This window comes from Charadrius vociferus, unplaced genomic scaffold (assembly GCF_000708025.1).
Source record: "Charadrius vociferus isolate BGI_N301 unplaced genomic scaffold, ASM70802v2 scaffold682, whole genome shotgun sequence".
Lineage (NCBI taxonomy): Eukaryota > Metazoa > Chordata > Aves > Charadriiformes > Charadriidae > Charadrius > Charadrius vociferus.
The window spans coordinates 213720-235383 of record NW_009647227.1 but is presented as its reverse complement, the minus strand read 5'-3'; the positions used below and the strand labels follow the sequence as shown (position 1 = coordinate 235383).

The 21664-nt window shown below is 54.3% G+C and overlaps 2 protein-coding genes across 2 annotated transcripts; one reads left to right on the top strand and one right to left on the bottom strand.

Annotated features, from left to right (window-relative positions):
- Window positions 1-1440: 1440 nt before the first annotated feature.
- Window positions 1441-12183, top strand: LOC104281776 (serine/threonine-protein kinase 10-like). Its single transcript, XM_009879824.1, has 19 exons — window positions 1441-1587; window positions 3906-4070; window positions 4204-4252; window positions 4478-4627; window positions 4738-4810; window positions 5206-5400; window positions 5760-5841; window positions 5927-6037; window positions 6133-7779; window positions 8098-8228; window positions 8826-8949; window positions 9115-9294; window positions 9398-9527; window positions 9636-9760; window positions 9847-10032; window positions 10156-10281; window positions 10387-10500; window positions 11499-11590; window positions 12054-12183. The coding sequence occupies exons 1-19, from the start codon at window positions 1441-1443 to the stop codon at window positions 12181-12183; spliced, it is 3957 nt and encodes a 1318-aa protein (XP_009878126.1).
- A 45-nt stretch (window positions 12184-12228) lies between these two features.
- On the bottom strand, window positions 12229-21563 carry NCAPH (non-SMC condensin I complex, subunit H). The gene is made up of 16 exons (XM_009879815.1): window positions 21501-21563; window positions 20833-20925; window positions 19671-19809; window positions 18563-18681; window positions 18037-18226; window positions 17383-17474; window positions 17021-17226; window positions 16397-16545; window positions 15746-15852; window positions 15177-15299; window positions 14759-14866; window positions 13911-14069; window positions 13473-13589; window positions 13136-13221; window positions 12732-12807; window positions 12229-12288 (listed from the first exon to the last, which is right to left on the bottom strand). Exons 2-16 carry the CDS (start codon window positions 20878-20880, stop codon window positions 12229-12231), a joined length of 1779 nt encoding a protein of 592 aa, XP_009878117.1. The 5' UTR covers window positions 20881-20925; window positions 21501-21563.
- Window positions 21564-21664: the final 101 nt, after the last annotated feature.

Sequence of the window (21664 nt, the reverse complement as noted above, 5' to 3'; positions counted from 1 at the left end):
AAAGAGAAGGAGAAGGAGAAGGAGAAGGAGAAAGAGAAGGAGAAGGAGAAGGAGAAGGAGAAAGAGAAGGAGAAGGAGAAGGAGAAGGAGAAAGAGAAGGAGAAGGAGAAGGAGAAGGAGAAAGAGAAGGAGAAGGAGAAGGAGAAGGAGAAAGAGAAGGAGAAGGAGAAGGAGAAGGAGAAAGAGAAGGAGAAGGAGAAGGAGAAGGAGAAAGAGAAGGAGAAGGAGAAGGAGAAGGAGAAAGAGAAGGAGAAGGAGAAGGAGAAGGAGGAGAGGGGAAAAGGGAAATAAGGGAAAGGAAAAGAAAGAGAAGGAGAAAATAGAAAAGGAGGAGAAAGAGAGAAAAGAGCCGAAAAATGAAAGCCCAGCCGCTGGGGACGGCGCCGGATTCGGCAGCACCAGCACAGCACCCACAGCCCTTTGGGGCACAACCTGCGGCGAGAGGAGGGGTCGTTATCCCACGGGGGGGGGACAGAAATGGAGCCTTGTCCACGCTACGTAAAATGCTTGAAATTCTGTAGCTGAGGCTGAATGACCAGGATTCCTGCATTCATAAACCCCTCACAAAATGCCGTGAGTAGAGAGGAATCAAGCTTCCCCTGGTAGAGAGCTCGCCTGCTTCTGGGTGATATAGCTGCTTTCTTCACTAGTTGGTTGCAGACACTTATTTGTGGATGTTTTTCTATGCAGTGCGAATTTTAAAATGGAGAGCACTTTTGCTGACTATTCTAGTTTGCACGTTTCAAGCCTTCATCAGCATTTTCCCCAAGGAGATCAGAAAGATTTTAGCCTGTTAACACCTGCATTTTTTAATCTCATTGTTTAATCTGAATATTTGTAGAAAGCATGGAAACAATTTTATGATAATGAAAGTAGAATTCAGAACTGATCCCATCTAACAGCTAAGTCATTAAAGATCACTGGAAAACACATCACTGAAAAAAAACATAACCACAGAAAAACATTTGAGCTGAGCAGGATTCAGGCTAGAGGCAAAAAAAAGCTCAGTGCTCTGTCAGAACTGTTAAGTCTCATTGACTATAACCTGTTCAAGAATAAGAGATTTAGATAATGGGAGAAGTGTTTGATTCATTTTGAGGGAATAAATGGGCCTAGAAAGCTAAAAGAGTTATCTTGATGTCATACAATATTAAGGAGTTAAGATTTGGCTTTTCAAATTTCTCAGTCCCATGGACAGCCACGCAACCTTCATAACCAGTCATTAGAAGTACAGAAAAAGAAGGAACAACTTCTGTATCCACTTCTCTTTCCCCAACTGACAGTCTCTCTGGTTGTATTAAAGGTGGCGTTAACTGTCCTAGAGAAAGAATTAATTCTAATGGTCTGTAACATCAATTATTTAATGACAAGAGCTGCGAAGGTGCTCTGTGGAAGAGCTCGAGCTCAGCCGCCCCCTTTTCTCTGCATGGAGGTGGCCCCATGGCTTTTCTCCGACGGCTTTTTGGCTTTTCGGAAAAAAAGAAGCCGCCAAGGCGGTACGAGCATGTCAGGAGGGACGTGGACCCCGAGGAGGTCTGGCTGGTGCTGGGCGAACTGGGCGACGGCGCCTTCGGTAAAGTCTTCAAGGTAGGAGAACCCCCCCCTAAAACCCCGCCGGCGCCCCAAGGGTTTTGCAAATTTTTTATTTTTTTTTTTGGGGGGTCTTTTTTGGGTGCTGCCTCCCTCGCACTGTGCAGCTTCCGGCACGCGAGAAGCGAAAAAGCTTCTAACCAGCCCCAAATTTCTAGTCGAGGATGGCAGCGTCCTCGCCTGGGGCTGGCTCAGCATGTCCCCCAACTTTCGGCACCGGGAGAGCCACCGGGTACCGGAGCCGGCCACGTTGCCGGTGGGCATTTGCCTCCTCGGTTGGAGCGATGGGGTTGAGACGGAGATGTTTTTCTCTGCAACCTCTGTGCAGAGCCTGAGCGCGACAGGAAACCCAAATTCGCCGCTCTTCAGACCCGCGGCAGCAGCCGCCTTCCGGCACCGGGGCTGATGGGCGCACGGCGGTGATGGTCCCGGGCCCGGTTGGGCTTTCTCTGGCCAAACCCGTCCCCTCTTCTCTCCGGGGCTTTTTCGGGATGGCCGAATGTCTCGGCGTCCCGCGTGGGATGGGGTTCCGCTGTGGAACCAGCAAAAGAAGGTCCTTGGGGGTGGGTTTGCTGAGGCCCCTGTGCCGATGCTCCCTGTGGCTGTGCCCGTGGGAGCTGGATGGCATTCATGGGAGGATGTAGCTTGACGGAGAGTTTTTGGGGTACGGCGGGATGTTCTGGGACACACACGGAGGGTGGCATGGCCCTACCAGGGGCAGAAGGGTTTGGGATACAGTGGGATGCTCTGGGACCCACACACAAGGTGGCACGGCCACAGCGGGGACAGAAGGTTTTGGGATGCCACGAGATGCTCCGGGACCCATGCAGAGGGGTTTGGGATACAGCGGGATGCTCCGGAACCCACGCAGAAGCATTTGGGATACAGTGGGGTGCTCCGGGTCCCACGCAGAGGGGTTTGGGATACAGCGGGATGCTCCGGAACCCACGCAGAGGGCTATGGGATTCAGCGGGATGCTCCGGAACCCACGCAGAGGGCTATGGGATACAGCGGGATGCTACGGAACGCACGCAGAAGCATTTGGGATACAGTGGGGGGCGCCGGGATCCACACCAAGGCTGGCATGGCCACAGCAGGGGCAGAAGGGTTTGGGATACAGTGGGATGCTCTGGGACCCACACACAAGGTGGCACGGCCACAGCGGGGACAGAAGGTTTTGGGATGCCCCGAGATGCTCCGGGACCCACGCAGAGGGGTTTGGGATACAGCGGGGTGCTCCGGGATCCACACCAAGGCTGGCATGGCCACAGCAGGGGCAGAAGGTTTTGGGATGCAGCGGGATGCTCTGGGACCCACACAGAGGGGTTTGGGATACAGTGGGGTGCTCCGGGATCCACACCAAGGCTGGCATGGCCACAGCAGGGGCAGAAGGTTTTGGGATGCAGCGGGATGCTCTGGGACCCACACAGAGGGGTTTGGGATACAGCAGGATGCTCCAGGACCCACGCAGAGGGGTTTGGGATACAGCGGGATGCTCCAGGACCCACGCAGAGGGGTTTGGGATGCAATGGGATGCTCCGGGACCCACACAGAGGGGTTTGGGATACAGTGGGGTGCTCCGGGATCCACACCAAGGCTGGCATGGCCACAGCAGGGGCAGAAGGTTTTGGGATGCAGCGGGATGCTCTGGGACCCACACAGAGGGGTTTGGGATACAGCGGGATGCTCTGGGACCCACGCAGAGGGGTTTGGGATACAGCGGGATGCTCCGGGACCCACGCAGAGGGGTTTGGGATACAGCGGGATGCTCCGGGACCCACGCAGAGGGGTTTGGGATACAGCGGGATGCTCCGGGACCCACGCAGAGGGGTTTGGGATACAGCGGGATGCTCCAGGACCCACGCAGAGGGGTTTGGGATGCAATGGGATGCTCCGGGACCCACACAGAGGGGTTTGGGATACAGTGGGGTGCTCCGGGATCCACACCAAGGCTGGCATGGCCACAGCAGGGGCAGAAGGTTTTGGGATGCAGCGGGATGCTCTGGGACCCACACATTGGGTAGCATGGCCACAGTGGGGGCAGAAGGTTGTGGGATGCAGTGGGATGCTCCGGGACCCACACAGAGGGTTTTGGGATACAGCGGGATGGATACAATGGCCACACCAGGGCCACCATCAGCCCTCCATGGGGTGGCCACACATCCCTCTCCTTCCTGTCTCTGGTGACAGTGAGGTCCCCATGTCTGTCCCCGGGGAGGGATGCGACGAGTCCAAGCTTCCCCCTCGCCAGAAATTGGGGGACTGCTCTGTTTGTACCCCACGAGCCCCCGCGAAACCTCTTCCTCCCCCCCCAGGCGCAGAACAAGGTGACGGGAGCGTTGGCGGCCGCCAAAGTGATCGAGACCCCGAGCGAGGAGGAGCTGGAGGACTACGTGGTGGAGATTGAGATCTTGGCTTGCTGCGACCACCCCAACATCACCAAACTGCTGGACGCACTCTACTGGAACGGGCAGCTCTGGGTGAGCTGCGGAGGGTGCCGGTCCCCCCCAACTCCGGGCATCAACTGGGGTCCCACCGGCATCTTGGGGCTGGGGGAACTCGGTCTGGAGGGGACACATTTTCAGACCGGCGGTGGAAAACCTCTCCCTGCAGATCCTGGTGGAGTTTTGTCCCGGAGGAGCCGTGGATGCAGCGATTTTGGGTAAATAAATGTCTTTTTTTCCGGCTGGCGCGCAGCCACCGGAGCGTTTGGGATGGGATTGCCAAATTTCACGGCGTGGAAGGGCGTCCTGGGCTTGTGCAGCACCTCCAGGAGGGAGGATGGGTTGGGGCACATCTTCCTCTGGGTTCCCCCCTCCCCGGGTTTGCTGGTGGTGCCGGGCAGGAGGCATCGTTAGCGGCGGGGGTTCGTTTGCGCTAATGGCAGAGCTGGAGAAAGGGTTGACGGAGGAGCAGATCCGAGCGGTTTGCAAGCAGCTGCTGCTGGCGCTGCAGTACCTGCACGGCTGCAAGATCATCCACAGGGACGTGAAGGCTGGCAACGTCCTGCTCACCCTCGACGGGGACGTCAAACTGGGTGAGTCCCGGGGGAATCGGGGCCCCGTGGGGTGGAGGGGGGCCAGGAGGGGACCCCCAAGGACGCTTTGCCCCGAGGATCCTCTCTAACCGCCACTTTCCGCTCTGCAGCCGATTTTGGTGTCTCAGCCAAAAACTCCAGCACCGTCCAGCGCCGGGTATCCTTCATCGGCACCCCGTACTGGTAGGTGTGGGGTGGAAATCCCTGGGGCTGGTGGGATTTGAGAGCACAGGAAGGTGGGATGGGGGAACCCGGGTGTCCTGCTTCTCCTGTGGATGCTCACAACTGGTTCCTCAACACCAGGAGCATCTCAGGAAACCAGATCTTTCCTCTTCCAGCCAACACCGGCTCCAGGGTGGGCTTCTCAGTAGCAGGAGACTCTGTATGGAGAGGACACGTGGGGTCCTGGTGGGTGCAGACCCTCCTGGGGGAGCGTTGGAAGAGTTGGGGTCAAATCTCACTTCTTCTGCCTGTAGAGTTGTCTCCAGAGAAGATGGCACCTGGGTTTGGTTTCAGGGGGAGAAACCAACCTCCGGCCTGGGGCAGGCTGGACCTCTTCCCCTCTGTCCCATGCACAGGATGGCCCCGGAGGTGGTGCAGTGTGAGACATCCAAGGAGAGCCCCTACGGCTACAAGGCTGACATCTGGTCACTGGGCATCACGTTGATCGAGATGGCCGAGATGGAGCCCCCCTACCATGAGCTGAACCCTCTCCGGGTGCTGCTGAAGATCACCAAGTCCCAACCGCCCACCTTGCGTCACCCCACGAGGTGGTGAGTCCCAGTGGGGAGAAGTCATTCCAGCGTTGGTGACGGTGGGAGAAGCTCTCCCATGGAGCAGCTCCTGCTCAAAGCCGTGTCTGGGGAGCTGTGGTGGACTCTTGTGATGTGGGTCGTAATTCCTCCAAACCCAGCTCCAGAGGTGGCACCATGGGTTTCCCATCACATCACCTTTGCTGGTGTGATGGTAGGTGTGATGAAGGTGTCACTGGTGGGCAGCATGGGGGTGGGGACCACCTGCCAAGGTTCTAGCAGGTGCCTGGGTGTCCCTAGCATCACCCCGAGGTCTGTGGGGTCCACAGTGGGGGTGACAGGGAGCTTCTGGCCCCGTGCTCATGGGGACCATTCCACAGGTCTGAAGACTTCAAGGACTTCCTGAGGAAATCCTTGGAGAAGAGCCCCGAGGCGCGGTGGTCGGCCAGCCAGCTCCTGCAGGTGGGTAGCACCCATTGCCACCTGCCCAGGGTGGTGGGACCCATCCCTGGTGCTGGCTTCGCTCACCTCCCTCACTCCCACCCAGCACCCCTTCGTGGCAGGCATCTCCGACAAGCGGCCACTCCGGGAGCTGGTGGCTGAAGCCCGGGCTGATGTGCTGGAGGAAGAGGATGAGGAGGAAGGTCCGGTCCCTTTGGTGCGTGAGTAGCGGCCGGTTGGGGGTGAAGATCCCTCCAATCTTTTCCACGAGTTTGTTGAGCTTCATCTCTTCCTTTATGGTCTACCCTGCAGCCTGAGCAGGAGCATGGAGAGTCCTCCTGCCCCGCAACCCCGGAGGGTCTACTGGAGCATCAGCCCCCCGATGGAGAGTTGGGGAGAGTTGGTGAGGAGCTGGGCATCCCGTCCGACATCCAGGCGGTGGCAGAGCCCAGGACCAAGAAAGCATCCGACTTCTTAAAGCAAATGAGGAGGAGGTCCTCACCTGAGCCCGTGGGCTCCATGAGGCTCCCTGTGAAGAGGTCATCTGAGTTTCTGAAGCTGATGAGGCGCAGGTCTTTTTTTGGAGGGATGAAGTCCCAAGAAACAGCTAAGGAGCAGCACAGGGCAGAGCTGAGTGGGTTGGAGATGGCGGCGCTGGATGCTCCTCAAGGAACCTCAGTCCCAGCAGAGTCAGGAGAAGTTCAAGGGTGTCACGAGGAGGAGACCAGCCCTGTGGGGACTCCCTGCAACGTGGCCGAGGTCCCCTCGGGGCCACAGCGGGCAGGAGATCTTGCTGAACTGCAAGAGCAGGTTGGACTCAAGGTAGACCCCCAAGAGGAAAGCCAACATGCTGACTTGTCACCGGTGGCCGAAACACCCGTGGAGGGACAGCTTGCAGCCCAACCGAGCCCCGTTCCGACTCCCAAAAGTGACACAAAAAAGGAGTCACTCAGAGACCCTACTCGTAACTCGCTGGCCTTGTCTGCACCCATGGACGAGGACTGGCGCAGAGGCACAGCCATGGGGCAGCTGGTGGCCGCCCTGGACCTGTGGACCATGGGGACCAAAAGCCAGAGCTTCAAGTCACTGACAGAGCATCAGCACCGGGTTACTCGGTCGTTGCTAGACCTGCGGGCTCAGGTTGCCTCCACTGGGGCTGAAGATGGCCTTAGGAAGGATGGTGGTGGAACAGGGAGGGCGCCCATGGGACCTGAGGGTGTTGGGGAGACTGAGCTGGTGGAGGAGCGGGTGTCACGGGGTGAAGAATCACTGATGCCCAATGTGATGGAGGAGATAGTGGTGGGGTCAGATGTTCTCAGAGAGTGGCAGGAGCCCCCAGCTGGTCTGGGAGAGGCTGGAGAGAGGAACAATGGGGAGAGAAACTCAGCCGTGTGTGACCCCTTGGACCTGGTTGAGTCGGAGGTGGGGAGGAATGAGGAGGAAGCCACAGATAACGCTGAAACTGAAGTGGAAACTTCTCCTGAGGAAGCCCTGGTGCCAGCAGAAGTGAAACTGGAAGACGATGTTGTAAAAGGGTCTTTGATTGGAGACCGTGACCCAGCAGGAGATGCAGCCAGCCTGGGGAAAGTGGTGCTGGCAGGAGAGGAACCGGAGGCAGCTTCTGCAGCATGTGCAGGAGAAGGACCTGCAAGTGAGGAGGCTCAAAATTCAGCAGAGGATTCATCACCCATGGAGATCCCAGAGCCTGTGGAAGAAGAAACAGAAGAGAAAGCAGAAAACAGCCCCAGAGACAACCAGCCAGAACCTACTCATGGGAATGTCTGGAAAGAGCAAGATGGAAATGATGGAGAGCTTGGAGAAGATGGGGTGCAGGCTGCTCCAGCTCCTGAATGGCCATCAAGGGACGGACCTGGAGAGGAGATGGGTAGCTTGGAGGGTCACGGAGCAGTGCCAGAGCCCCAGCAGGCCCTTGGTGAACATCCAGAGGCCACAAAGACTGTGAGCTTTGATGCTGCCCGTGTCCGTACATCTTCCCAGGCGCGGGCAGCATGGGAAGCAGGGAACCCACCAGATCCGTCCAGCACGTCAAAGCAAGGAGAGGAGTCATCCCCTGTGGAAAACCCTGCAGATGTACAAGGTCCAAGCGCCCTCCCTGCAGCAGCGCAGCATTTCCCCTCTGCCAGGGAAGCCCAGCAGGTGAGAACCTTGCAGGTAACGTGGCCATGTGAAGCTGTCCCTTCCCCCTTGCATGGGCTCTCATGTTGGGTTTACGTAGTTTTGGGCCATCTGAGCTCAAACCGTTGGTCCTGGTCACAGGAACCTGCCTCACTCCAAAGGACGGTGAAGAAAACCCGGAGGTTTGTCGTGGATGGGGAGGAGGTGAGCGTGACGACCGCCAGGACCGTGGGCAAAGCTGGGGCGAGGGATGAGATGGTGCGCTCGGCTCGGTGAGTGATGCTGGTAGTGGAGGGGCCACCAGGCATCTCCCATCCGTTTGTGGACAAGGAGGACCAGGGGTGAAGGGGAGAGGATGCAGGAGGGAGGATGGGTCTGTGGGGCTCTGTGCAAAGCACAAGTGCTTGAACTCCAGGCTTGGAAAACCCATCTGCCTCCCCGGCCAGGGTCTCCTCCAGCAGGAGAACATGAGCAAGCCCTTCCCTGCATCCTCAGGGCTGTGCAGCAGGGACACACAAGGAGCCAAAAATGTTGCCCAGCCCCATATCTGGTGTGTCCAGCAGCCAGCTTAAGGAAAGAAGAGGGGAAGACCTTCTCCCATAAGCTCTCACGTCACGCAAGGAGGGCAGGAAAGGATGAAAGGGGAGGTGGAGGGTCAGCAATATCAGCTGAACTTGGAAGTGTGGCCGGCATGGACCCAACCGGTATTCCATCTTCCTTCTTGCTGGAGAAAGTCTTCTCCATGATGTTGCCCCAGGGCCGAGCGGCTCTCTTCCTTTAGCCACCTACAAGTCAGCCATGCTGGGAGAGAGAGGTACCTCCAGGGTCACCTTCGGGCCCCCTCTCACCCCGATTCCCCAAACCTGTAGGCGCCAGGAGCTCCGCGAGCTGCGAGTGCTGCAGAAGGAAGAGCAGCGAGCTCAGAGCCAGCTGGAGCAGAAGTTTCACCAGCAGCGGGAGCAGATGTTTCGTCACATCGAGCAGGAGATGACGGTAACCGGACCGTGCTCCCTTGGTGCCATGATATGGTCAGAGAGGGACACTTGCAAGGGGGCGCTGGTGTCCCACTGAGGGAGATGCTGGGGTCTGGGGGAGGTTTGGTTGCTTTGGTGGCCACTTCTGGTCCTTGCAGCCCTGTTAACCATATCTACACGGCAGAGCAAGAAGGAGTTTTATGACCGGGAGGTGGAGAGCTCGGAGCGGCGGTACCGGCAGCTGAAGGAGCGTCAGGAGCTCGAGTACACGGCGAGGCTGCGAGACGAGGCCAAGCGCCTCAAGTCCCTCCAGGAGAAGGACTGTGGGAGGAGGATGCAAGAACTGAAGGGCTATAGGAGAGAGGTGAGGGTCCAGGGCAGTGCTGGCTCCCCCAGCCGTGCCACCAGGAGCCTGGGGACCATCTCCCCTGGGTGCTGGGACCGAGCCCCTCCGTTGCTCACCGCAGGAGCAGCGGTTCCTGCAGCAGCAGCAGGAGGAACTCAACGCAGCCCTGCAGAGGATCGTCCAGGAGCACAAGAAGAAGATGACGTCCATCGACTGGGAGTGCATCAGCAAGATCCACAGCCTCCGGAGAGGTGCACCGGGCTGGGAGGAAGAGGATGGAGGGTTCTTGGGGAGGGGAGCAGGTCTGGCTGGGGGGGTGGGTTTGGAGGTGGTCACGGTGCTGTGGTCCTGCCCGGCAGCCCGCGAGTCGGTGGTGTGGAACATGGAGCAGGGGCACCTGCAGGAGAAGTACCAGCTCTTCAGGCAGCAGGTGAAGGAGCAGCACGCGTTGCAGAGGCAGCAGCTCCGCAAGCGCCATGAGAAGGTGAGGTGGGAACCACCCGGCGATGGTCCCCCAGCTCTGGGGGCTCCTCACCCCTCTCCTGCCTCACCCTCCTGCCCCTTTCTCAGGAGACGGAGAGGATGAACCGCTTCCACCAGCTCTTGCTGGAGGATCTGAGGAGCCAGCAAGCGCAGGAGAAGGCTCAGCTGCTGAAAAGCCAGCGTTGCGACGCCAAAACCCGCCTGGCCCTCTTCAAGGACAACCTGAAGATGCAGGAGGCTCACGGGGCCAAGCAGAGGGAGAAGGCCAAGCAGGTACGAGGACCTGTCCAGGGCCAACGAGGTTCCCCGGTAAAAAATATGGACAAAGTCCCCGAAAAGCTGTAAGCGATGGCTTTTGGGGAAAGGGAGGGTGACGCGAGCTGTCCCCCGCCGCAGTTCGCGCAGCAGGAGGAGAAGCGGCAGCGAGCGGAGGTGCAGCAGCAGCAGGAGCAGCAGGCGCAGCAGTTGCAGCAGCTGCAGCAGCGGCAGGCTGAGAGCCTGGCAGAGCTGGAGCAGATGCAGGTACCGGGGACCACCGTAAAACTGTCCACCCTGGTGGGGGCTTCCCGCACCCCTGCTACCTCTCCTCGAGCATTTTCCTTCCCGTTTCCCCCTCCCCTCTCCCAGGGGGAGAAGATGAACCTCTTGGCAGAGCAGGAGAGGCGGCAGCTGGGGCGGTTGGACCAGGAGCACGCCATGGAGCTCAGCGAGTGGAAGCAACGACTGGCTGCCCGCAAGGAGGTGAGTGGTCCCGCAGCCCAAAGCATCTCCTCCCAGTCTCGGCCCAGCTCACGGGATGCGATGGAGGGCCGCTCGCCCCACCGCAAGCCCTTGCAGCGTGAGGCACAGGCCGTGGCACCACTGCTTCTCTCCTCCAGATGTTGGAGGAGGAACTGGGGAACTCACTGCCGGTGCAGTGGCGAGGAGGGCTGCACGGCGCCCACAGCATAACAAGATCACCCGCTGCTTCCACTTCCCCTCCTGACACTACAGTGGGGATTACTGGGGAGTGAGAGGCACGTGGCTGCCCGGGGACCGGTTCCATGGCTCTTCTGGGAGGTGGGACTGAAGGATCTCAATGCACCGGTGAGGGGCAGTAGCCCCAGGGATGCGGTATGGATCTTGGGGAAGCAGGCGTGGGTGTGTTCAAGCCCACCCTCACCGTGCTGGAAGGACTGGGGTGACACAGGTGCTGCCACCCTGAACGGCCCCAGAAGCCCCTTGGGGAAGTCACCCTACTGGTCTCGAAGCTGTGGGCACAGGGGGGTTGGTGGCGCATCCCGTGCGGATCTCCCCTCAGCTGAATCGCAGCTCAAGGAAATAAATACATATTTTCTTGAAGAAAGTCCCTGTTTGTGACTATTTTACTTCAAACCCCTCATCTTGCGCCCATCCTGCGTCTCCAACCTGCGCTCTCAGGCCAGATCTCCGGGATGGGGGTCCCATTCCCAGCCTCCGGCCCAGAGGTGCCCTCGGGGGCAGAGGTGGCAGCACAGGGCCAGCACTGGAGCCAGGTCTAGGCTCCACCACCCTGCACAGAGCAGCACCCACCTCGTCAGGGCCCTGAGGTCATTAATAAGCCCTAACGGCCTTGACCAGCCTCACCAGGGGCCTTGACCCACATCCATGGCCCAGGAGCTCCACTGAAGCTCAGCTCAAGGGCTTCCGTCCCTGCCTGAGCTGCGCTGGGAGCACTGGTCTCCCTGCCTCATTGCTTTGGACCCAATCCTGACCTGCAGACTGACTTCTCGGCTTCATCCTGGACCTGCCTTAGCACCATGAACTTGCTTGGTGATCGCAACTCTTGGTCGAACCTGGCCGCCATCTGCAGGTTGGTCCTGCTCGCATCATTCAGGCACGGGAGGACGGATGATGCTCCGGCTGTCCGATCCCCCACGGCTCCAGGCTCACCTTTCTGTAGGGAGCAGTCCTGCTCTCGCTGCTCCCTGACAGCCGTGTTGTTTTAACCTCTCCTGTTTTGGAGGCTCCTCCTTCCCCATCTCGAAGGCCCATCTACAAAGTCTGTAGCAATTTATTATCTTTAAGCTCAGTATAAAAGGTAAATCATTTCAGGGGATGAACAGGACTACAGGAGGAACTGGAGACGGGAGTAACAGTCAGTCCGCATACTGGGAATTACAGGCAGACAGTGGGTGACACACAGAGGAGACGCGTACTCGCAGGCACTGACGGTTCACAGTAAATGGAGGAACTCCACGACCCAGGAAAGAGCCGATGGGTCAAAGATGGCAGGCTGAGCTGCAACCGTCCATCTGTACGTGTCCTATGTTTAGGTGGGACATCCTTGATTTAAAAGTTTTCCGGAGGCGCAGAGACCAGCGGGATTTCTCAGCAGCGGTGCTGGGAGGAGAAAAATCTGCCACTGCTAAGTCCAGAGCGAGCGCTGGTCAGCTGCGAAGCTGAGCTCTGTCCCGTGGGTCAGCCCCGATGGTCTGCTTCGCACAGGGCTCAGTTGCCTTGTTTCACTAGGACATCAGACAGGTCCTCTGTGCCCTCCAGCTTCAGATTCTGGGAACAGAAAAGTGAATTTTGACAAAGCCAGGCTCTTCCCTTCTGAGTCTGGCATAAAAAAACCCAAAACACCCACACAAAGGTTCTAACAGCCCCAGCCCCTTCTATCAGCATTGGCGCACGCAAGACCAAGGCTTCCCATCAGCTGTTGCTTCAGAGCCTGAAAGACCCACAATGCTCAGAATGACACTGAACAACGGAGTGCTGCCAGACCCAAGGACAAGGAAGGCCAGACAGCATTAGACTGGAAATGCTGCGAGTGCTTAACCACGGGCTGTTGTTCCCAGCGCATCAGCCTGATTTATGTTCACTGTAAGCACGAAACTAGGACTTGAGTGGAGAAGTCCAGAGGTAGCAAGAACAGCTCTGCTCCCACTGGTTTTCACTGCGCGATACACCCGCTGCTCCAACCACGTCCCCGGTGTGCACGCTGCGCTTACCTTCTCATTTGCCAAATGCAAGAGGCAGACGAAGGCTAAAGGGACAGACAAATTCTTAGCCATGGCAGAAGGCAGCCTACAAAAGAGAAGGGAGGAGGTCAGGGTGGCCGGAGTCTACTGAAACCTCACGGATGGAGCACTCCTGCAATGACCAGGTCACCAAAGATTAGCTCCTCCCCAGGGATCTGGTTTTCTCCACCTTTTCCCTCCCACTGGCAAAGAATTTGCCAAGCTGAATGCAACCTGTAGCTCCCCCAGGCAAACACAGAGAGCAAGAGAAGAGATTTTTCCCCATTGGGGTTCAGTTAGCTGGTTGTAATAGACACAGAGGGGTCAGCGTTTGCCCAAACGTAGCTGAAGTCTGTCCCCCAGCTTCAGTCCAACCTTTTTTAGGGCCTCTCTACCTGTGAAGCAGTTCCTTTGTGATGCTGCTGAAGACCTTCTCTCCTTCTACCACTGATACGTCCTCCTCTTTCTCTGCATCTTCCATCTATTTAGCAAAAAGACAGACACTGTCGAGACAGACTTTGCTCCCCAGTATTCAGCCTTGTGTTCAGAGAAAAAACACTGCAAGTTTCACTCGGTCTGTCCTTGCCAACCATCCCACGGGAGCAAGACCACTAGAATGGAATTGCTGCTAAACCTGCCCGAGATTGTCTTTGCCGGAGTTCAGGACAGTTACCTGCAGGGCATTCTCTTATCCTCGGGCCTATTGGGGTATCTGGCTCACCCTGCACTCACCTCTGCCACTGTTTCTTTCTTGTGTCCATGAGTCAAGAGGTCCCACATGCTTATCTTCAACCCCTTCATGTCCATTTTCTTGGCTGTCTTTGCGTACTGCATCGCTATCTTATTGACCTGAGGAGAAGTCGTCCAGGGTTAGTTGAGAGCAACCGAGCAGAAGCAGGAGCACTATCCTCAATCAGGACCACAGGAATCATCAAAACATGTTTCTCCTTGGGAACAACAGTGAATGCTTACTACTAAACCTTTGATTTTTAGTTCCCTCCTCTTATGCAAGGGTTCATCTGGGAATAAAGTGTCCAGTAGCAAACCCAGGAGATCCTCCCCCATGGAAACTGCTGTTTCAGGACGTCTAACCACCTGAGGTGTTGAGGGGCTTTGCTCCAGAGCTCCCCAGGAAGCAGTTCACAGCTCGGCGACAATGCAAATCCTTACCTTCTGGGGCTCTGCAATGAGGTTCAGCTCTCCATACGTTGTGATATCAACATCGCCGATAACCCTGAGCTCTTGACCCTCAGGGTGGGCAGTAAGGTTGAACTCCTCCGTCTGGCCCACAAATTGAATGGGGTCATCATCATCATCGCTGTCTGCAGCCTGATCAAGAAGAGATACAGCAGTGAGGCCACCCAGAGACATATTAGAGGAGCCAGAGATGTCCTGCACTCAGATAACAAGAGCACCCACGTCTTGGGAGAGTGGCAATACCTGCTCACCTTCCCCATGGAACATGTTCTCATTCAGCCTCTCCCCACGGCGCTTAGGCTGAGCCAAGGCTAAACCCAAGGGAGATATAGAGTGCAGAATATCAAAAGACTGTTCTACACAGAAAGATAAAAGAGATGAGGGCTCTCCTGCCAGCATGGGACCAGCTGAGACTTGTCACAAACACACTCAGGAGGCAGCACTGGCCTGGCAGAAAGCTAAAGCTTTAGAAAAAATCTGCTTCAACAGGAGCTCGAAACAGCTGGGAGCAAATCTCACTGTGGAGAGACGACTGCAGAGGTGAGCAATGGCATTTGCTCCTACTTTAGGGCACATGTGTACGGAAAAGGCTGGAATGGAGTTTCTGCAGCAAACTGACTGGCAACCACCAAAGGCAGAGAGTTTAGCTGATGTCGTTAGAGTGAGGGGACAGAGCAGAGGCTCCTACAGCTTTGTCATAATCTGCAGCACCAATTCTTTTTCCCTAGGAAAAGTCTTGCTCCCTAGGACAAAGACTCTTCCTAAATTATTTCCATCGCGTATCAAATATAGGCAACAAAAAGAAATCTTGTTGCCGTTACCTGCAACGCAGGACAGAAATTGGCGGTGTCATTGGGGTTGTTGTAATCGTACTCGCCGATCTCATCTTCATGATTCAATGAGCTGCCGGGCTCAGACATCTTGCAGAGCTACAGAGACAAGACCAGGGGTCAGGAAAGGAAAAACCCTAAATACTTCCCCAAGCAATGCCTGCGCCTTGTTCCTTCATCATCTCCCCTCTTCCTCCTCCTCGCATACCAGCCTTCTAGCAAGCCCTTCGTAAAGCACAACAGCCAAGCGCAGCTGCTCCGGCATCCGCAAGCAGGTCAGTTCAGTGAGAGACATGCTGGCCCATCTCCAGCCCCGAGGAACATCCCGATGGACTTGGAGCATTTGGTGAACAGTGGGTTTTTTCGTGCATGGAATCATCGCCAACAGGCTTTTAGAGAAGACTCTTACCTTAAGACCTGGTTTGAGGAACAGCTGGAGAATGTTGTTGGGGTCATAGTTGAAGTCTGCGGGAAGCGTGGTGCTCTTCACATTCTCGCTTTCAAGAATGGATTTGGCTAGAGTTACAGATGCCTGGGGAAGGTAATAAATACCATTACCTATGAGCTACCCACTGCTCGGAAGAATAAGGCACAAATAAGTGCTTTGAACACAGGTCTTTGAAAAGGTGCAAGTTCAGAGATGCCTCCGAAAAGGAGTTCCACACTGGTCCAAGCCAGTGCACCCAGTGGGTTCTGCGCAGCACCCTGGGACACACAGCTGCGCCTGCAGGGTCTCTCTGACCAACAGGGTCTAAGGAGGGAAGAATTCAGCCTGATTCTCCACCCCAAGCTTGGTAAAACTCTCTACTTGTAACGTGACATGGAGCCAGAAGACCCTGCACCAAGGAACACGCATTATGTTGGATTTCCAGAGCCAGTTTCACAGGAGCATGAGATGAGCCACTTGCAGACGAGAGTTTCAAGACACACCGATATGACAAAAGAGAAAGCAGAGAGAGGCAGAAACTCAGCACGTACTTTGGTCTTACGGAAATATGCCTCAAAGTCAATATCCTCATCAAAGTTCATTTCAAATGCTTTCTTTACGCTCCTTTTCTTGGTCTCTTTTTCAGAGTCGGCATCTGCTGCAGAAAGGAAGGAAACTGTCAGTGCTTTGTGACAGAGTAAGGACAAGAAGCTCATTCCTAACTTGAGCATCTGCTCCACACAGAAAGGTCACCTACAAGGGCTTTTCCCTTTGTTACAGGAAAGCAATAGGTGTTGTTTTCAGCTTCATGTTTTAAAGAGATCAGTATCTTTTTATAGAAGCTGAAAGTGTAATTTAATCTTCAGTTTTAATGCAGAAGGTTGGAAACAACAGCCAGAGCTGTATTAGTGCTAGTATCTCCTACTGCTGCAGTGAGAGACACCCCGTCAACACTGAGCATTGTTAACAAACAAAAACAATAGAGAATGCGTTAGACACCAAAGGATCCGCATGTGACTGAGAGCCTTCCTACTGTCCGAACTCAGTACTGCTTCCCAGCTGGCTAGAAAAGAGCCACGCAGGCTCGTCCCCTTCTTTACTGTCCCTGCTTTGCGACTCAGGTGCCACCCATCTCCACAGGTAAGCAGGACCCGGCAGTAGCTGCACGTGTACTGTACGAGCTGCCATCTCTAAATACATACGTTTGTGTCGAGGTTTGAAACGCCAGTGCTCTGGGCCGGCCCACATGGACAGAGTTCGGGGACTGAAGTAGGAATATTCCCCTGGTTTCACGGAGAGATGAAGGCACATGGTGCTGATGTCTCCCCCTCCAAAAGGAACCGCATCAGTTCTGGGAAAAGCACACATGCTGCTCAGTGAAATCATTCCTTTGGTACACACGAGGCCTGAGCGGGCATTTAACATCCAGATCGACTTTGTACAGACATCGCCTGCTCCGTCTGCCGGCACGTGTGCAGGACTCCTGCTCTTTAATCAGTGTAGGGTACTGGGGGTGTTGCTCTGTCTGGAGTTCGTGAGGCTGCTACAAAAACACAGGTGGATTTGCCAAAGGGCAAGCTGGAAACCGGGGAACAGAGTGAGCAGACAAGCAAATACTCCAGGGAAGTGTGACTACATGAAAAGGTCCTCTTGGTGGGTAGAGATAAAACTGTAATGCATTCCTGGACGTACCCAAAACTTGAGCAGAAAGCAAGCTACAGCTGGATGGGAAACGTGTACAAAGTAAACTAAAGATTCCCCAGCCAGTTGCTAGAAGTTGTTGCTTGCTATCAAAGCTAAGCTGTAGCTTTTCAGTGACTAATTACCTCTTGCTCTGGTGGACTATTCCAAAGGAGTTGAGGTTTTCTGTGAATTCCCCAATCTTGCCTGCTGCTGTACTCCTGGGGGAGTCAGAATTGAAGTCGTCATCTGGCAGGGTGGGAACACAGTCTTCCACATCGCTCTCCATCTCCGCATTGATATCGAACACATGGTCGCTCTTCCTAAATTTATCCAACAGGGCTGACACTGACTGTAGGAGAAGAAAGCACTCAAGAAAAAAAAAATACAGCACAACAATCCACTGCCCTGCGCATCTCAGAGATTGCTTTGGAGGTGAGCGGAGAATACAGCTCGAGTATCCCACCCGGCTCAAGTATCCCACCTGGCACAGAGCTAACAAACGTACCTCATCGTGGGATTCAGCATCCCACTTTGTAAACTGGAAACCAGCCAGCGAAGAGCAGATGGGGCGTTTTTCAATGCACTGCTCTAGTAGGACTAGAGACAAAGAGAGCAAGGGGGGAGAGATTAGATATAGGATGAAGCAACCAGCAGCTAAAACAAGTGCCAGGCATTAAATCATTCTTAAAGCCACAAACATAGGCAGCCCTTCTTGCATGTAGGGCAGTGCAGGGCTCACTGCAAAAGCAGTCAGGCTCATTTCTCAGCAGAAAGGGAGAGTTCAGTTGCTACCCTAACTCGAGAATGGGCACAACACTGGGAATCTTATCAGAGCCTGTAGTACATGCAGGCTCAAAACACTCTGAGAAGGTCAGTCCTTAACCTGGAGCACACTAATTTCAACTGCTGCACAGCTCAGACCATGTATACGTGCTGTGTGACAGGTCTGCTAAGCTACACATAGTGATCTAAAACCTACAAAGGTCGTGTTTTTCCAGTCTCAAGTTGATCAGGAGCAGAGCAATGGTGCCACAGAGTAGCCAAGCAGTGAACAAAAGTGCAAATCAAGCTGGCTGAGACTAGAATAAACATGCTTGGGAGATGAAAAGGATCGAAAGGTCTGGATGGGCCCGTTCGCTTAGCAGTTACCGGCACTCACGCTTTAAATTCATCACTTTCACAGGATCAGAGTTTGGCAGCGTGAGGGTCTCTGAAGAAGGGAGAGGCACGATCTTCGAGTCAAAGAGGAGCTCGCTGTGGCAGCTTTGGGTACGCAGCCCGGTGAGGAAAATGCCAGCTGTGCTGCATTCATCAAAAAATGCGGCTGTTTTCTGGAACATGGGATCCATCTACAGGTGTGGAAGGAAGCAGAGAATCAAGGAATGGAGTAAATGGAGGGGGTGAAGCAGGTCTCTGCAGGAGACTTTTAAGTACAGATCTGAAGGGAGAATGACCGACACATCTTTTTTAGTGAGGAGAGAGCTCTCGCAGCTGCCTCACACAGGAAGAATATACGTGACTAGGAACAATCTTGCTATAATAGCAGAATTCACAGATGTGTGTATGAACGTTAGAGCCCAAAAGAGGAATGCACAATAAGGAAAACAATAGAAATGAGAAAGATGAGGCGACATCTCCTCTCCTCCACCAGAACGCAGCTGCTACAGCAGCCCCCCTCCACCCACCTCACATCTGCGATTAGCCTCCGACACATTGATGTTATTCAAGTTCTGCTCGATGGTTTTGAATGAGTACTTTTTCTTTGTCTGAACTCTCTTGACAGCCTCAGGAGCTGGACTGTCTTCTAAAGGAAAAGAAGAACAAGTTACACTTAGAAAACTTGCTAAAATACCCTACGGAGGGACAGCACAACTTTTACTTCAACTTGCTAAAATACCCTACCTCAGGAGCTGGACTGTCTTCTAAAGGAAAAGAAGAACAAGTTACACTTAGAAAACTTGCTAAAATACCCTACGGAGGGACAGCACAACTTTTACTTCAGTTTGTACAACAAACACACAGAAACCCAGTGAGCATGAAGTTACCCAATTAGGTATCTATTAGCATGAACCACCAATGTTTCATTGGCTGGATGCTGCATTTCTTTTTATTGAGTCTGTTTTACCTTAACATCACGTTTTTGTTTCAAAGCAAAGGACAGGAAAGAGCGAGGCACTTCATTCTTAATGTTTCAGATTAGGCCACATTTGCTTTGCATACAAATCTGACGGGCCAAACCGCAACAGATTCAGGTTCTCATCCCAACCCTCCCGGCTTGGAGACCTTGTTGCGGCCTTCCAGTACCTAAAGGGGCTCCAGGAGAGCTGGGGAGGGACTTTTTACAAGGGCATGTAGGGGGATAGGACGAGGGGGAATGGCTTTAAACTGGAAGAAGGTACATTTAGATGAGATATTAGGAAGCAATTATTTGTTGTGCAGGTGGTCAGCCCCTGGGGCAGGTTGCCCCGAGAAGCTGTGGCTGCCCCATCCCTGGAGGTGTTCAAGGCCAGGTTGGACGGGGCTTGGAGCAACCTGGGCTGGGGGGAGGTGGCCCTGCCCAGGGCAGGGGGGGGCACGGGATGATCTTCAAGGTCCCTTCCAACACAAACCATTCTATGGTTCTATGCTCAATGCCCAGGCAAACTAATTCAGGTTTTCCCAGCCCTTGAAAAATAAAGGTATTGGTACTCTCCTAGATATACAAAGTGCTTCAAAATTCACAGGTGCTGTGTAAGTTCTCTGACACACAGGTGGAACGGGAACGGCTTAACAGAAAATGAGTGAATGGCACACCTCCTTCTGGGCCATCCACGTTTTTCTTAGGTGACGAGTCCTTGCCCAAGCCTCCAAGAACTTTGTAGGCATCTGCATGGACCGCATCCACACGCACGGCATAGATCTTCGCGCTGGCATCAAGCGTGCCAGCTGCTATCTGACAGGAGGAACAAAGGACGCAATTTTTAGTTAGAAATGAAAAAGTCTCATCTAGAAGATGCAAACACAGAAGACAAGCTGCAGACCTGAATTTCTGAATGCTCTGTATTACAAGCAAAATTATGAAAAACTGGAAAAGGACTTATTCTGAAACCCACTGGAGACCTGGGTGCACAGCATGGGTCAAGATGTATCTTCCCTGGCAGAGCCTATAGGTTTCTTTATCAGGTTTTTTGGAAGGGATCACACAGAAGATACGTAAAAGTTGCCAAGATTATGCAGCAGGGACAAGCAGAAGGGTGCAAATTTGTATCTACCAAAAGACTTCTCTCCTCCACCTCTCCTTCATGCCTTCTTTTGGGTCATCCTCTTGGTATCATTGTATTTTCTCAAATTACAAAGTCAAAAGAGGTGAAGCACAGAAGATGCCAAGTGCCCTTTTCAACCACGGATGCCCCCAGGAAGGTGAAGGATCACCCACTGAAAACCCGTGCACTGTTTCCCATCCCTTCCTCAGTGTCATCAACCATAAGACAGCTAGCTCAGAGGTTCCTCGGGGCCACGTTCATTTGTTCATTCATCCAAGAATTCCCTCCTAGCATCAGTAAACTATTACAACGAGTAAGTCTTTGCCCTGGCAAGTTCTTATTCTGATCCATCCCGGATCAAAAATAGTCTGGGAGTTAGCCACACTAACTTCCTTTCTTTTACAGTGCTGTATTGTTACTGGTTGTAACACTCAATATTTACCTCAGAAGCCTCGCAAGTCTTGCTTTTAAACAAGCTTTCCTTTTGAAGGACCATAACTGAAAGAATTCGGCCTTTAGTTTCTGTGATACGAAAGCATTCAACACTGTAAGCTTCTGCAAAAAGTGACTGTGCTGCCTCTACCAGATATTTTTAGTGGAAATAACCAGCTCAGTTACCTTATCATTATTTGAGGTTTGTTAGTCATTAAACCTCAGGCTAAATGCCAGTCGGAAACAAAGCACCACCATGACCCCACAGCGATTCCTCTCACCTTGAAGTTAGTGAGTTCAGATTCCTTCTCTTTCAGGATCTCGGTCATATAGTCTATCAGGTGTAAGCCAAAGGCATTCTTCGTGGTGATTTTCTGAAACACAGCAGATGGCTCAGAACTGATCCCCCGGCAAATGGCACCTGTCAAAACTGTCTGAACCCTCATCCCACGGGGTATTTACAGGATAGGATGGATATTAGGAAAAAATTCTTTGCCAAAAGGGCCGTCAAGCATTGGAATAGGCTGCCCAGGGAAGTGGTGGAGTTGCCATCCCTGGAGGTATTTACAAGCAGCGCAGATATGGTGCTGAGGGACGTGGTTTAGTGGTGGTTTTGGCAGTGTTAGGTTAATGGTTGGACTTAATGATCTTAAAGGTCCCTTTCAACCGAGGCGATTCTATGATGCGTCCGCATCACATCCTACTTTGTTACTGCTGGGAAAGGCAGCAACAGAAGCCCAGATCTGGACGTGACTCGGATGAGGGACGTGTGTCGGATGAGGGATGTGTGTTGAATCAGGGACGTGCCTCAGAGGGCTCAGAAAAAGAATAACGGCCTAGCCAAGGCTCAAGCAGTTTAAAAACCCTCCCGGCTTTGCAACCACGGCCCCCTCACGGTGGTGCGAGCAGAGGCCGGGCTCAGGAGCCCTCCCGTAGGCCGCCCACTCACGTTCTCGGCGGAGAGCTTGATGCAGGTGCTGTAATGGTCCGAGATCTGAGCGTTGCTCCACTGGGGGAGGGCGGGCAGACGCCTCCGCCTCTGCCTGCGGGAGACACGGCGCTTTGAGGACCCTCCTCCTCCTCCTCCCCACAGCCCCTCACACCGGACCCGGC

Coding starts and splice junctions, on each gene's coding strand:
- LOC104281776 (XM_009879824.1), top strand. CDS start 1,441: ATGGCTTTTCTCCGACGGCTTTTTGGCTTTTCGGAAAAAAAGAAGCCG. Junction 5,401..5,759: donor TTGCGTCACCCCACGAGGTG/GTGAGTCCCAGT, acceptor ACCATTCCACAG/GTCTGAAGACTTCAAGGACT. Junction 10,501..11,498: donor GACTGGCTGCCCGCAAGGAG/GTGAGTGGTCCC, acceptor CCTGACCTGCAG/ACTGACTTCTCGGCTTCATC.
- NCAPH (XM_009879815.1), bottom strand. CDS start 20,880: ATGACCGAGATCCTGAAAGAGAAGGAATCTGAACTCACTAACTTCAAG. Junction 15,300..15,745: donor CATATTTCCGTAAGACCAAA/GTACGTGCTGAG, acceptor TACCTTCCCCAG/GCATCTGTAACTCTAGCCAA. Junction 14,867..15,176: donor TCCTCAAACCAGGTCTTAAG/GTAAGAGTCTTC, acceptor TTGTCTCTGTAG/CTCTGCAAGATGTCTGAGCC.